We start from the raw sequence: 16,126 nt of genomic DNA, 5'->3' as shown, positions 1-16,126 counted from the left end.
CAAATCTTAATTTACATAGCCTGAATTTTACAAATCATAAAAATTAATATTGAGTCCGGGCCATCTGCTTTCAGAATCCTCATCAGCGGCGAAATCCGGAGGATGTTTCCCGGGCAGGAGTCTGGTGCGAACCCAGGGCGGATCCACGAAGCGACTGGACCAGGTGCGACTAGGTGACCGCATCGCCGCCCTCGATTCCCACGGAGACATCGTCTACAGCGAGGTGATCGCGTTCCTGGATCGCTCGCTCGCCGAGAGGAGACAGTTCGTCCAATTAACCACGGAATCGGGCCGGGTGTTGACCTTGACGCCTGCCCATCTGGTACCAGTGGAGGGTAGAACATCAACGTTCGCCGGAAGAGTGGAGCCGGGTGACAAGATCCTGGTGAGGGATCCAGCGGACGAGAACGAGGTCGAGCATCGTCTACGATGGGACAAAGTAGTCGACACTCGACTGGTCTTCGAAGAGGGCATCTATGCTCCTCTGACGACCGAGGGCACGGTATTGGTCGACGACGTGGTCGCGTCCTGCTACGCCTACGTCGACAACCACGAATTGGCCCACTTCGGTTTCCTTCCGTATCGTGTCTGGTCTAGCGTGAAGTCCTTTTTCACTAGCAGGCTGAGCGTCGAGGACACCAGGTATCCTGACGTCAGGCAAGACGCGAGGACGCCCGAGGAAGGCATCCACTGGTACGCGTCCTTCTTGTACTGGCTGTCCTCCTACGTTACTCCTACCAGGATGCTGTATCAATGAAACCTCTCACTGATCGAGGAGGATTCTTTAGTTTTCGTTGCGTGAAACGGACCGTGAAACGCGTCCAAAAAACGCCAGCCCCGTCACGTGGTCGCTTCGAGGGAGGCAGGGTGTCCTTGAAGAGGAGGATGAGCTTGCAGAAGGAAACGTACTTAGACGTGCTAACTACATAGTACTAGAAGACCATCAGGTTTCGATCTTGAAGAGACTGTTGTCGGATCTTCGAGGAACGTACTCGATGAGTTTGAGTAAATCTTTGTGACGTTTGTTGGCCAGTGACCCATCTCCGTTCACCGTGTGACGTGTAGTATATATTAGGTACATAGGACGAATGGAAATGAAGCTTTAGAATTGTTTGAAATTTTCTCACCCGGTAGCGTGTGTACAATAATTTCTTGTTCTTCTTCATCGTTCTTTGACCAACGTGTCCGCGGACTGCGTTGTCTGAGATGGATCTGCGACGGAACCCGGTTAAATGTGACTAATTAAAAGGATCGATGGAAACGGAGGGCGGAATGTACAGGATGTTTATGTAATAGAGTTTATTTATGGAACATTTTTAGTGTGAAGCGATTTCGTTTTTTATTAATTGTAGTCCGGCGAAATGCTTGAAAAGTATTTCACGTTCAGCGTTTTTATATATCGCGGAATCTGAAGTTTGTCTTGAAAGAATTTTCCCGTTTAAATTGCATGAATGGCTTTTCCAGTTGATGTATTTTGGGAAAATATTTTGTCGGAATGTTTACAGATAAATTGACGCGAGGAACACTTGCGTTTCCTCGGCTCGTTTTTAAACCGCATTTGTATCCCTTGCTGTATTTAATTCGTAGTCGATTCTCCCCTCCCTTTGTATAGTTGTCATAGCGACAGAATTTTTATTTCGATTGGATTATCACTGATTAATGAATTAAGGTTGATGACCTTCGCGCTAGAACGATTGCTACATTGACACCTAAGTTATCCCTCCCCAGAAATTGATATATTATATATTATTATAGTAATTATTATTATATTATTAATATTATTATTATTATATTTTATTATATTATATTATTATATTATTATTTGTACGTAGCTCAAAAACAAATTATAAATTATGTATATATATGCCGTCGATAGATTGAATTAAATCATTAAACACAGCACAAATCGGTGATTTTTTAATCACCATTAATAATTAATAGCTGCATGTTGTAACAATTTTTATAATTAACATCTTGAAACTTCAATTCCTCGTCAAAGATAAAAGAAAGAATATTCCAATAAATTCATTGCTGTCGACGTTTCTTTGTTGCTCCGAACTCTTTACAAAATTTGTCGACATTGTTCGAGATTTTGATTCTTTTTACCCAGAAATAACACAGATAAATTGTCTAGAATTTCCAGGGTAATCAACACCGACGCACGATGGAAATTTCAAGTGGTGTAGGCGGGAGAGGCCTGCAAAAGGTGACTTTCTCTGAATATAAATTTTACAAGGTTATATCGTTCAATTACTAACCAGTTTATTAATTTTTCAGCGATCGAGCGTGATTATCCCGCATCTACAAGAAATGGAGAAGCAATTCTTCGAGTTGGTAGCCAACGGGAATGTTTCCGACGTGAGGCAATTTCTCGAGACCCATCCGGACTTCAACATCAATGTTTCCGACTTCCAAGTAAGTGCATCTTAAATTGTAAACCGAACTAATATTTGAAATAGATCTTCTGTAAAATAAACAAAACCCGTAGAAAAATATTTACCGATCCCAAACGTTACAATCTAATCAAAATTCTTCGAAAATCATTACCGTCATTACGCTGTCCAACAGTTATACGAGCGTATAATTCAAACTGGAAGTATCAGTTGAACAAAGAGAAAGGAAAAACTATTAGTTAACAACCTCCCGTTCGGACCGAAAGGTATTCAAAATCTCTGCTGCGCGTCGGGAAGCTCGTAAAGATCTCCGGATTTATCTGGCATCGCCGGTTTCCCACAACATAACCGTAAGTGGTGTGGTCGGCCGTTGATTCACGAAGAAGGCCCAGGTAAAACGAGAACACGCTTTACCGTTTTCCTCTTTCCTTTGCCGAATCCACGTACTCTCTGTCAACCCCTTTTCCCTCGCATCATTTCCAATGATTTACACGGAACTGTCTGTGTTGGTTCCCGGGTTCAAAGAGTCAGCAAAAGAAGAAGAAAAATAAGAAAAGAAGGAGAAGAATCAGGCTCCAGAAACAGCGGAATCGAAGAGCAAGACGAGATCTCGTTATCTCGGATCTTCACCCTGTCGAGGTACACGTACCCCCCGTGGAATGTTACCCCCTCTTTCTCCTCTCCATCGGCTGCTCGCGTCGTCCTCTTCTGGTTCAGAGTTACCGAAAAGCCCAACCCTCGTTTCACTTTGAAACAGAGGCCGCCTTCGGCCGACCGATCATCGGGAAAGAAAGAGAGAGAGAGAAAGAGGGATGCCAGGAGGAAGAGGAGTTGAACTCGGATAAGGGTGCGAGTGAAACGGAACGAAAGAAGCTGGCTGCCTCCGTGTATCTACGGCCATATTTCAGGCCGTCCTTTACAAGACAATGGTTTCAGCCGAGGACCGATAAAAATTATTCAAATGACTGGTCCCGCTGTAAATTCCATCCGGGAATCCCCTTGCCACCGTGCTGGCTGCCCTGGCTCGCGCGCCACGACCATCACGGTTGCTCTCCTTTTTTCCGATGGAATTAGGATATTTATTATGAAAAATAGGAGAAATTATTCGAGGATGCCAGAATTTATATTATCGGAGACACTCGTTGGGTGCCGAATCGAATTATTGGGTGTCCACTGTGCTTTGTCAACGTGTGCCATTTCAGAAGCGTCGAAGATGACTCGAAACGCTACCCGATTCCTCCCCAAATTCTTCCGCATAAACGATCATCCGATTGTTTCGAAGGCCGCGTGTGAGACGCGGGGATCCCACACGGTTACAGCTGTCGAATTTGTAGAAAAAGGCGAGCATATATCACAAGGTGGCATTGTGGCGGTGCGTGTGGCCAGGATCCACGTCGAAAAGGCAGGATATCAGGGAATATTGTGACCGGTGTCGGCGGCAACAATGGATCGGTTCCATTGTCGGTGGCCGCCTCTGTAAACGCGCCGCAGATGGGCGACAAACGTCGTCGTCCCATTCTTCGAACAAAAAGGGAGACAGGGCCGAGAGAAAAAAAAAAGGAGGCGAAGAGGAAAAAAGAGATAGAAAGGGAAACAGATATGGAGAAGTTCGAAAGTCGAGTCGAAAAGCGCCAGTCGGGACAACGAAGGAATTCCATGATCCTGGAAAGACTGACTGGCATCCTTTTTCGCGACACGTGTAGGATGCTGGGAATTTTTTTCATGGCTTTTGAACATCGGTTTTTAACACCCATATATGATCGACCCTTGAATTTTCATAGAAATTCTATCGGTTTAATTAGGACTTTTTAACACTTTGACTGCCCACGCTGAAGCTGTTGAAAATTCTATTAAGTAAGTCAAAGTGTTAACCCTTTGCAATCTTTAATTTTTTTTTACCTACCAACAACTCCTTAATTAATTTACAAAATAGATCAGAAAGGGGGGTTTCGATAAAATGTATTGCAACATTAAAAGACCTTTAATTATTTTAGAAATTATGTCGTATAATGTCGAGTCTAGCTCGATATTGGAGTTGGTGTAGAAAATGTGATGTCGAGCCACACTCGGCAAGGGTTAAGGGATGGGGCAGGGCCAGAGAATTTTATAATAATAGAACTTGAGATTTTTATTAAGAATCTCTATAGAAAAGGTATTTGAAAAAATGTCTATTTACAGCTATGTAAATAGCTGTATTACAAAGATAAATAGAATCCTGTTGATCCCTTTTCTAAGGTCCAAGAATGTTTCTTTTTAAAGCCTACAAGAATTCCTCCTTCGATTTATATACTATGAAATAGTAATAAAAATAAAACACACGAGTTTGACAGGACACTTCATTTTTCTCTATGCTAACAAAGTGCTTTTTCAGGGTGTCACCGCGCTTCACATCGCTGTTCACGAGAGGAATATGCCGATGGTGGAGTATCTGCTGTCCTATCCCGACATCGACCCAGGCGACACGCACCTCCACGCGATCCGGGACAACGAACAGAAGATCGCCGTGATTATTCTAAACAAACTGAACGAATTGACGCCGGGCCTCGAGTTCGTCGGGGTGACGCAAAGCACCGATTTCCCAGACGACACGACCCCTTTGATGGTGGCCGCGCAGCGCGGACACTTCGAGATGATCGATCTCCTCAGGAGAAGGCATCATTCCATACCGAAACCGCATCCGCCGTATTGTAACTGCGAGGAAGTGTGCAAGTACGAATCTCTGAATTACGAGACGAATAATAATCGAATTAGCCAGTAAGGAAACTATAATAGCGCAGGTACGAGCGAGAGAGATCAGACTTGCTGACGATTGGAAAGATGAGGATGTATACCTACAAAGCGGTCATTAATCCAGCATATATCTGTCAGACCGTCGATGACCCGATTCTAGAGGCATTTAATTTAGCGTACGAACTGAAACAAGCAGCCTCCTTCGACAAGGAATTTTATCACGAGTACAAACGTCTCTCAGAGGTTGCTTCCCTTCTTCTTCGACCTTAGAGATTCTGCATTAAAAGGATCTCTTTTTTTATAGACCGCGGCACAATTCGCGACCGATCTCATCGGATGCGCCAGAAGCGTGGAGGAGGTGGAGGTGATTTTGAAACAATCAACTGGTTTCGCTCATTCGTCCAAGTTTTTGTATCCAAGGTTGTTGTTCGCATTGAGGATTAAGCAGAGGACCTTTGTCGCTCATCCTAACGTTCAACAGGTTTAGTTATAATAGAATTTTTAATAAAGGAGTTAGTTTTATATTCCCTCCCTCTTCCAAGGTTTGCTTAGAATATAGAAAAAACTAATAAGCTTTGTCTTTGTTACAATACGAAACTTAACGAGACGAAGAAATTACAAATCTTTTGAATCGTCAATTATGAATTTCAGGTAATTACCAGCAATTGGATCGACGGATGGTACGAATGGAAGATCATGCCAATGTGGATGAAATGTCTATACGTGATATTCCGTATCTTCCAGCTACCCATCATTCTACTGATAGTTATGGTCGCCCCTAATTCGAAAAGATCAAAATTCTGGCAGTCACCGGTGAACAAATTTATCTCGTCAACAGCTAGCTACTTGGTATTCCTGTTATTCGTGTTCCTGCAATCGAACATGGATAAAAGCGAACAACTTCGAGGACCTCCTAACTCCGGTATATCAAACGATTCGACAGATCTTGAGATACTTGTTCTTGATCTTGGGATACTTCCTCAGCGTACGTATGGATTCTGATAATCTACATCGTATCGTACACTTGGGCAGCAATTCGTCTATGCGTGATACATGGACCAGGGAGATTCTTTACAGCCCCTTGGTATTGGTACGGTTTATTCGTATAGCGAAATAATTTTTTATGGATTATGGGTTCTAGAGAATTAATATAATTTTGACGTAAACTTTATTGGCGCAGGTTCGAGATAATAACGATATTCCTTTTCATCATGACGTTCATGTATTGGATAACAGCCGCTCTGGACGTGAGAATAAACGGGCAGCTGGAATTGGAGAGGAAATATTGGCACAAATACGATCCCACGCTTATTGCCGAAGGAATTTTCTGTTTGGCGACGATAATGTCTTTCCTGAAACTATTGCATATCTGTCAGTTAGACTATAATCTAGGTCCTCTTCAATTGTCTCTTGGAAAAATGTTTAAGGATGTTGGAAAATTCATCATACTTTTCAGTATTATTATTCTAGCCTTCACTTCTGGTAAATGGACAGAATTGTAATATACAATGGGTCATAGAATGATGCTCTTAAATATATTATATTAATTTTCTTCTTTATTTATTCTTTACACCTTTATTTTTAAAAATATCTTCTTCAGGTACTTGCAGACTGTATCAATACTACGACGAGATGGTACAAACAGACGACGAATCGAAAATCAAGACCCAACAGGTCAGTTCGTTCGTTAGTTTCACAGCAGCCCTGAAGACCCTTTTCTGGGCTCTTTTTTGCATGACCCCCATCGAGAGTGCTGACGTGATCATTGAGAACCTCCCTGGTGATGCAGAAAACGAGACAATTATCAATCATCATACGTTCACAGAAGTCATAGGCTACTTCTCTTTTGCTGGTACAGAGATTACAAAACACCCTTTAACACCCTCGTGTGCCACCCATTGACCCATTCTGGGTGGCAGCGAACGTGTTACATCACCTTCAATTTATAATAAATCCATTTTCTTGTCCCAGTGTTCACCTTTATTTCTGTGATACTGATTCTAAACATGCTAATCGCCTGCATGTCCAACACCTTGACAAAAGTGACAGAAAATGTGATCGTGGAATGGACATTTGGCCGAACCGAGGTTCCAGTTTCAATTAAATCAATCTCTTATAATATAAAAACAATAATTGACCAACTTTCACCCTTTATTGTCTAAGGATTAAGAAACTCAATTAATTTTATCTAATAAAATCTATATATTTATTGATCCGTAATATTAATACTTAAACGTTTCCTGTTTTCAGGCTTACGTGGATTATATGCTTACGACGACACTTCCGCCTCCGTTCAACATTATTCCAACATACGTCGGTATACAACCGGTGATCGAATACGTGAAAATATTGTTGCATCCGCCGGAGGACAGACGGGCACGATGGGACATAAATCACTGTTGTTTCATTGTTAGTGTACACGTGGAATATATTCGAAGGAAGGTCTGCCGTTTCTCATAGACGCAGAGGTATATACACGCGAAACGATGCCGTAGACTGCAATATTTCATTGAACATTGTACTGTATAAAAGAAATATTGAAACGTATGGTTTCCTTCGAGGACGTAAGAATATTGTTCGAAAGAAAACTGTATGGTTTCGAAGATATAAGCTTCCTAAAATGAAATATCGTTTCTGGAAAATTTAATCTTTCAGTTGATATATCACTTCCGTAATTTTTCCAAAATAATTACTAAACCATCTTCTATGAGAGAAAAGGCAAGACAGGTTAATTAACAAGTTCTGCCGAAGAGAAAAGGAAGCGTGAAATTAACATGTCATTTTCCAACAGGAAACTCTTGAGAAGGACTCGAACAACAACTTCGACATGGTGATGGCGCAACTGGTACAACGTTATTTCCGGCGAAAGGATAAAGAGGAAGCTGAGAACGAAATAGAAAGATTGACGAAGGAGATCGTCGAATTAAGAAGCCTTCTGAGAGATGCTCTAACCACTGATTGAAAAAAAACAATCCTAATGAGAAATTCATTTTGATACCCTTTCACAAAAGAATGCCTCGAGGAGGCTGCCCGAGTTGTTGTAATTAGTTTCATGAAAGAGAAATAACAGAGGTCCCTTTTTAAATCGTGAATTCAATTTGGAAGAAGGAAATAAGATCATTCGGAGAGAGCAAATGATGCGTCAAAGAGACAAATGGATGGTCCAATGTAATGAGTGTTCTTTAAACAGACGGGAAATGAATTTCTTCTGGCTTTATTATTCCCTCGGACAGTTTAAAACGTTGCTAAGCTTTATGGAAAACTAAAAGCGTCTGATAATACTTTTTTATCATGCTAGAAACTGAATCGTAAAAGAAATTAAATTGTTGAGAAATGTTGTTCGAGGAAGCACTTCAAAGAAAAATTGAAATTATTAAAACACTTAATATAATGACATTAAAAAATTCTCAATCATGATGGTATTATAATTTTAAATATTTAAAATGCAATTATTCAACGCGTTAATATTACATTAATTTTACGCGATTGCAAGTAAAATGTTGAAATTGGAAAATGAAACAGCCGTTTAATTACAATTATAACACGTCTTCTCACCGCGGTATTTAACGTATTAACAGATGTTTCAATTATTCCATGAAACATTGTTCCAGCTGAATTTCAATTTTGCATAATTGTATCATAATTGGGAGGGCAAGAATAAAGAATAAATTTGTTTAATATGTACATAATTATATAATAATACCAGAAAAGGTGAATAATATCCATAATTTAAATGAAATAAAAATTTCAAACATCAATTCCATTGGATCTATATTCACGTTCACGTCATGGAATTAACGTAATCGCATAGAACCTCATTCGCATGTGTTAAGGGAATATCTCCTGTTAATTGTTAATTACACGACAGAGAGCTTGTAATTAACCACGAAATTATGTAGGAATTTTCATTAGCCTTTGCTTAGTACAATAAGGCACGGTCTATGAGAATAACGAAATTTTCGGAAAAGTTAGAAGGGAATTAATATTCGAAATAACGTTCTAACTATACTTCACAATTTCTGTAACATTTTTATTCATTATAAGTCCTATGTAATACAATTTTCACCTTTCCTCTTCAAGATCCACTTTTATCCATTTATATGAAAGAACTGAAAGGAACTTAATTCAGTCTTCATAACAGGAAGCTCGTTTTCTATGGCGACTTATGGATGAAAGAAACCAACCCTATAGTAGACAACCGTATTTATTATGGGAAAGAGGCAGACGTAAGAATTCTCGTAAATAACAGGGTTAACAACCCCTCAGAACCTTGGAACATCTTCAGTATCTCACCACGACTTTTCTCTTGCTATTCCGAAAAAGAAGACCCGAGAGCTTCTTGTTTTTTATTTCTCTTTTATTAAAGCGAAGAGTGGAGGCGAAAGTAACGTCGTATATAATTCTAAAACGCTAAATTTATCCGTCGACTTTATTTAATTTTATACTACTTGTCAAATTTTCCCAAAGAAACAAAGGAAGTCTCGGCTGGCAAAGTTTTCGAGTTCAATGAATTCTCTTTTTTCGCGTCTGCTTTGAGTACCAATTAAACGTTCCACTTTCAACTGTTAACGTTGAAAGTGCTTTCAGCGGATGAAAGTCAATATGAAAACGAGAAGAGCGTTAACTGCGATACCGTGTAATCGACTGGGAAAACACGATCGAATCATAATTAATCTCGATACAAAAAGCAGAAGCTTGTAAGTTGGAACAAGACGAGTGGAGGGTGAGGAAATTGTATTGCAGGAAGCGAACAGAAGGGTAAACTCGATTCTACGATGAATCGATACTAGAACAGAAGTGAGCAGTCTCGAGTGCCTTAAATTGCCATGGCGTCAGTTTTTTTTTTTCTCCTCTCCCTTCCTTTATCCCGTCCCGTCGGTGGTATCAACATTTAAACAACGAAATTACTCGGCCTGGAAATCGATAACCGATCGAATTCTGAGACAATTTCGTGTCCTCGTTAAGCGTCGTAATTTGAACCGAGTAAAGTGGCAATATACCCTGTCTGGCAGTGACTCGACTCGTTTATTGCCTCTTCAACTAAACTTTCATCGATCATAATTCTTTCTCTATTTGTAAATTAAATTGGAACTTGGTTTTGAAAAATGGCTTGAATATGGAATAATAAAAATAATAAAAGTAGGAGTGATCGAGGAGATAGCTTGGAGAGATGAAAAATTGATTGGAATAAAATTTTTCCAATTAAAGTGTAGAGGTAGTAAAAGAGATTTATATTTTATTGGAAATTTTACTTTTTTTTAGTTATTACAGTGATCCATCATCCGGGATTTAATGATTTATTAACTACCAGAAGAGAGGGTGTGGGATACCAATTTTATTTTTAAATGAGCAGTCATAAATAGACAAATTAAACAAAGAACTTTCTCTTTACACAAACTTATTTTCTCGTCTCGATTGGCATCGTTGCTTTGTCTATTCCAATCAGAGAATCTGGTGGAATAAAGCACGATCGAAGAATTTCTTCTTCGGTGCAGCCTCTCGGACACCCTTAGCTTCCACCCCTTGAATCCTAATCCTGGCTCCGCAATTCTGAAGCCGCTCGATGATATTCGACCCCAGAGAGATTTGCTCCTTTCGGGATGACTACATTCATAAAAGGGAGTGACATGATCGCTTGACAAGCGAAAGAAAAAGGGAAAGAAAGAAAGATAAGAGGTGCTCGTTAAACGAGTGACAAACGATCTTTGGGGACGGAAAATTTTGTTCGACTCGAGGGAATAGAGAGAAAATTCTTCGATTGCCCTATCGTTAGCTGATATAACATTAACTATTAATTGTTACATATCGTGTCCCATTTAATTCGTTCAAATTTCCCCTGGTAGCATTGCAAACTTTTCAAACGTTTAATCCTCTGCGTCGGTAACAATTTCAATTTCATTCCAAACCAGGTGTTTCGTATGAAAATTTTCAAATGGAAACCGTTTATCAAATATGCGGATTTCTTCCATATCGCCCGGTCTATTATTATGGAAAGTATCGAATCTATCCCCGAAGGATCATAACACAGGACCCCAGGTTTTCCGGGGTAACTTTCATAGATAAGATTTTTGAATGGCGTCGTCAGATTCGATATCCTCGTAAATACATTGAAATATTCCATAAATGCATTTTGCACTTATTCAGAGGTTCTTCTATTTCTCCCTAAATTACCCTAAATTACAGCTGAATAAAAGTATCCAAAAAAGAACCACTCGAGGAACGTACAATTACTCACTGCGAAAACTTGCAAAAAATAAGAGAAACAGGGATGACACGTAATAAGAGTAAAAAATAAGATACTCTGACATAAACAGAAACATTTCTCGTATGGTTCTCCGGCAGGCAAAGGGTAGGAGAGACAAATGTCGCGAGGATGCGCAAGATGAACCTGCTGCTCGCAGTGGTCGCGCGACCTTCGTGCCGTCGACACCGTTCGTATAGGTCTCTCACAATTACATCCTTGTTCATTAAATAGAAAATGAATTTCATTTTCAAATGGTGCATAAAGAACCCAATTTCAATTGAAATAAAAAGTGTACCTAAAAGGTGGTATAAAATATGAACAATATACATGTAATATATATAAAGTGCTAATTGAAAAGTTTAAGAACCATTTATTTATTTATCCATGAATTTTAATATAACTCTATATACATGATTATAAAGTGTGTAAAAAAGAATATAAAGAATTCTAAATGTATCCGGGGTTCAAAGCTGCTGCATTTCAATGAACTGGAACACAGGAAAATTTACTCAGTTGCCCTGTGAGACGAATTTACATGGAAATCGTTGAATTCGTCCGAGGAAAGATATCGAGTCGGCAGGATACACTGAAGGAGTGATAAATTTCATGCGATAAATCATCGCGAGGAGAGGATCAAAAGGATAGTGGATGAAGGAGAAGAGGAACTTGTGATACTTTCACCGGACGAAGTTAAGAATGAATTTACCGGGGAGAAATTTGCATTTTGATCAAACAATTCGTATGAAGAATGAGGATATGGAAGTATACATGAAGGTAAGGTGATCTTGTGTAATTTATAGTTTCATAGGGGATAGAGGTTCGTTAAATATATTATTTGAAATAATTGGACTATTTAGCATAGGGTTGGCGTGGGTCGTTAGGGTGTTCTCCCTTCTTTTATGATTGATTAATTAACAGGTTGAGTGCTATTAAGTTTTATTAATCTCAATTTATTATCAACGTATTATTACAATTCTGATTTAATAATTAGTTCTTGTACAGTAAAAATTACATCAACTCAGTAGCTTAAATTTAAATATGCAACCTGTCTAGAGCAATAAAAATATAACTGTGATCAAGGTAAAATATATCCATCATATTGCATGATTAATAATTCACTTTGATCCGCAATAAGCAGAGAAACGTTACTCGTTTCAATATTAAAATTGAACTTTCCTAATTAGAGGTTCAATCAAAGCCAGAATATACAGCTGTTTTTCTACCTCAATTTTAACGAGATGCTACAAACTTATTTTCTGATTATTACTCCCTACTAGAATTTATTACATATACATATGTATCTATAGTTAATGAAACATCGAAATCTGATTGCAAAACAGTCTGGTTGGTTTAATTAAAATGCCACCGATATTTCATACCATCGTTACGCGCTTATTACATTCTCGTTTTGCTTCTAAATATTTGGAAGTACATATTATTATACAGAAGTAATAATAATTTTAGAATTTGAGGTAATACAGTATTTTAAATATTAATATTACATTATTGAATTATTTTTGTTTTATCACTATTTAAAATTAATGTGCAAAAAGTACTCAAATATGGTACTGCGCTGTACATATTCAATTTCATATACTACTGTCCCCCCGCGGAAATAAAATTTTCGAATAGCACCATCTAGCGGTTGGTGTTTTTGGACTGCTCCTAATACCAGGATCACAGAAAAGTAAAAGAGGTATCCGGCGCAACTGTGCGACAAGGAAGGGGTATACCATGTAACAAAGATGGCCTACACCTTGTGACGTCATAATGGCGGCGCGCCAAGTAAATCATATTTGGCAAAAAAATAATCAATTACTCGTTTCTAAGGAACGTGTTATGCACTTTTATGATTGCTTCTTATAGTTCGGAACTAGAGTAACTTTCATGTTCAGTTTTAGCAGGATTCGATCTGTGATTAATTAATTATTAATAGAATAATAATTCAACCCGATACCAGCTTACGAGCCGACGGAATTTATCAACGATTTATCAATGATTTTTCATTCCCGTAATTAAATCATACATATTTCTGATCATAGAATGTTTCTAAGGACTTGTAGTAGTAGATACACCTCTAAATATTCATAAATGATCTACGAGAAGTTAGAAAATAACAGGAATGTATGAAGGATAGTTACGTACCGGCACTCGACAGCGACAATCGCTCCCGGGAATCTTAATAATTAATTATTTTCGAACATAATCTTAACAAATCTTACATAGGAAGATAGGTATTGAATCAAACTTCATTCTACGATCATTAACATTCATGAAATATTCACTAGAAGTTCATAAATAACCGAAAATGCAGACCATGCGCTCGCTGCATCTAGCCGACGATTCATTAATCCATTAATAATTAATTAATTACAAGCATAATATTTGAAAAAACTATACGTGAAAGTTACTCGAGTACCGAACTAAAAGAAGCAATCACAAAAGTGCATAAATTGTTCCTTAGAAACGAGTAATTGATTATTTTTTTGCCAAATATGATCTACTTGGCGCGCCGCCATTATGACGTCACAAGGTGTAGTAGGCCATCTTTGTTACATGGTATCCCTTCTCCTTGTCGCACAGTTCCACCAGATACCTCTTTTACTTTTCTGTGATCCTGGTATTAGGAGCAGTTCAAAAACGCCAAATCCAAGATGGCGCTGATCAAATTTTTAAATGGCCGGTGTAGAAATTGAGTATGAAATTGAATTCGAACATGTGAATAAGGTGGAATTCAATAAATAAATCCATCGAAAGACGATCGACAATTGTAGATTATATAAAAATAAAGTAATGGAACGTGGAAATTCTTAATAGTGTAAAAGATGTCTAATGTGTTTAATGAACTTCCTATAGAGAATGACAGTTAATTAAAATAGCATTTGAACGTGAATTTAAACTTTAAAAATGCTCTACGCGTCTAAAAGATCAGAAATGAAGGATGAACTTGTGAAAATGGGAATATCGCGGAACGTCGAGATGCTGCATATTTTATCTGCACCGGTTATTGCGTTACGACACGCATTCTCTGTATTATTACTCTTTTCGTCGTATTGCCCTGCCATTCACTCGCTTGTGAATGTTTAAAAACGAGATATGGCTGGCCCTTTCTTTTTTCATGATATTCTATTATTCGTGCCATTTACTATTCGAATGAATGTAATCTTTCGTGAAAAATTCATCAAAACGATTCATCCACGGAAAACATAACCTTATTCATGCATACTAAATACTCCATTACGGGGAATGAATACTTGTTGCTTATGTGTAACATGTTAGAAGTTTCTGCATTATTTCCCTCTGAAAATCGATTTTTTATGACAATCAAAATTCGTAAATGGGTTGTTCTGCTATAACGATTTTCGAAATTGGAATGCAAATCGATACCAGGATGAAGAGGCAATCTGATGGAATACCTGGCGTATTTACCTGTACATACACATTGCAATTTCAGCAAGTAAAGATGGAAAGAGATAAGATAATAAAGCAACAAAAATGTTTACTGAAATCAAATATAATTATCGCTTCTAATAACGTCGCCTTCGATTTCTAGATTCTATCAGGATTTCAGAATATGTACTTAGTATCTAATGAAAATCATGGTAACTATTATCGACTTCTAAAGCTGTTCTGTAATCCACGATAACGTAATACATGTTCCGATGTACATTGATTAACCCCGACAGTCTAACAAGATAGATTAATTTCCTGTGCAAATATTTTCATACCACGATCTTACTTATTTATTTTTCCATTTCTAGCGATCGAGTTATCTCAGACTTTTTTTAATAAACACCATTCCAATTGGCATAAAATTGCAACAGTTATTTAACGGTCGAACTATTTCTTTTAAAACGAGGAAAAAATGATTCTGGTATAAAGCTGAAGAAAGTTTCTTTTTCCTCTTTCTTCCGATAACTTTAAGACGAACGAGTTTCCAACAATGTTATTGGATCGAAGCAAAGGTTTCGCCATAAAATCGTTTCTTCTCTAAGACGAGAATAAAAAAAAGTATAGCGGAAGTTCCAGTCGGATCCTCCTCCCCTCGATTTTGTCGTCAATAAAAGGCATGCTATTGTTTCATAAAATCGGAAGTAACGGGTATCCAGGATGGACAAGATTTCATTCCGCAAATTGCACTCAACACTAACGAACAATACGTTCGACGATTTTTCACATGTACGTGACTGGAGAGGAATAAATTGGATTATAGAAAGAGTGGATTGATCCTGGTATTTCGCGTCCAAGAAGTTCTCGTTTCAAGGAGAGTGCAGTTTCTCATGCAAGAGTGAAGAATCTCTTTACATTTAAATTGAATCCGTGACTGCGGAATAATCGCGTTACAATAATAGCTTGATGACCCCTCTCTTCCTTTTGTTTTCATAAAACAAGAACTTAACGCAATCTGTAATATTCGACTTCTTAAAAGTTTTATATCTAACTATAAAAAAATGTAATTATAAAGTTATCTCATTTACAGTTTAATGGAACATGGATTTGAACTATGTATTAAAATTGTTGTCTCTTTTTGTTACAGATGCTCTGAACGTTGCCTAACAAGATTATAATCAAGAGATAATATGAGGGACGAGATATCAATATTTTTAGTAGTCGTTCTCGCGATTGGAGGTCTACTGATGATGAGCGCATTGTTGGCCTGTTATGCGTGTATCTTTCGAGATCTGTGTTGTAGACCAGAGGATAGATCAAAGAGAAGACGTCCTCAAAGTCCTCATAATGAACCTGATGACCCGAACAG

At 38.3% G+C, this 16,126-nt stretch overlaps 2 protein-coding genes across 8 annotated transcripts in view; both read left to right on the top strand.

The window, feature by feature from the left end:
- hh (hedgehog signaling protein) overlaps positions 1–2,061 on the top strand; it is a 40,037-nt gene extending 37,976 nt beyond the window's left edge. Inside the window, exon 3 of one of the 2 annotated variants that reach the window (XM_076691019.1) lies at positions 75–2,061. In XM_076691019.1, coding sequence (XP_076547134.1) covers positions 75–757 — 683 coding nt within the window. In that variant the 3' untranslated portion in view covers positions 758–2,061. The remainder of the gene's footprint in view (positions 1–74) is intronic. The other variant, XM_034323881.2, reaches the window with a different exon arrangement.
- On the top strand, positions 1,651–12,132 carry LOC117604120 (short transient receptor potential channel 4). 6 transcript variants are annotated; one of them, XM_076691014.1, is made up of 13 exons: positions 1,651–1,754; positions 2,135–2,206; positions 2,278–2,415; positions 4,765–5,102; positions 5,171–5,366; positions 5,428–5,604; positions 5,868–6,045; positions 6,108–6,213; positions 6,304–6,605; positions 6,724–6,975; positions 7,095–7,210; positions 7,374–7,532; positions 7,915–12,132. In XM_076691014.1, the coding sequence occupies exons 2-13, from the start codon at positions 2,165–2,167 to the stop codon at positions 8,083–8,085; spliced, it is 2,175 nt and encodes a 724-aa protein (XP_076547129.1). In that variant the 5' UTR covers positions 1,651–1,754; positions 2,135–2,164; the 3' UTR covers positions 8,086–12,132. The 6 variants fall into 6 exon arrangements, 5 of the variants coding, with proteins under 5 accessions (XP_076547129.1, XP_076547128.1, XP_076547130.1 ...); XM_076691013.1 differs by having other exon boundaries at positions 5,775–6,045; XM_076691015.1 differs by having other exon boundaries at positions 5,775–6,045; positions 7,374–7,591; positions 7,915–8,075.
- Positions 12,133–16,126: the final 3,994 nt, after the last annotated feature.

Source organism: Osmia lignaria, chromosome 11 (genome assembly GCF_051020975.1).
Source record: "Osmia lignaria lignaria isolate PbOS001 chromosome 11, iyOsmLign1, whole genome shotgun sequence".
In the NCBI taxonomy this organism is placed as follows: Eukaryota; Metazoa; Arthropoda; class Insecta; order Hymenoptera; family Megachilidae; genus Osmia; species Osmia lignaria.
Note: the sequence above shows the minus strand (reverse complement) of the source record. Positions and strands in the feature narration are given on the sequence as shown.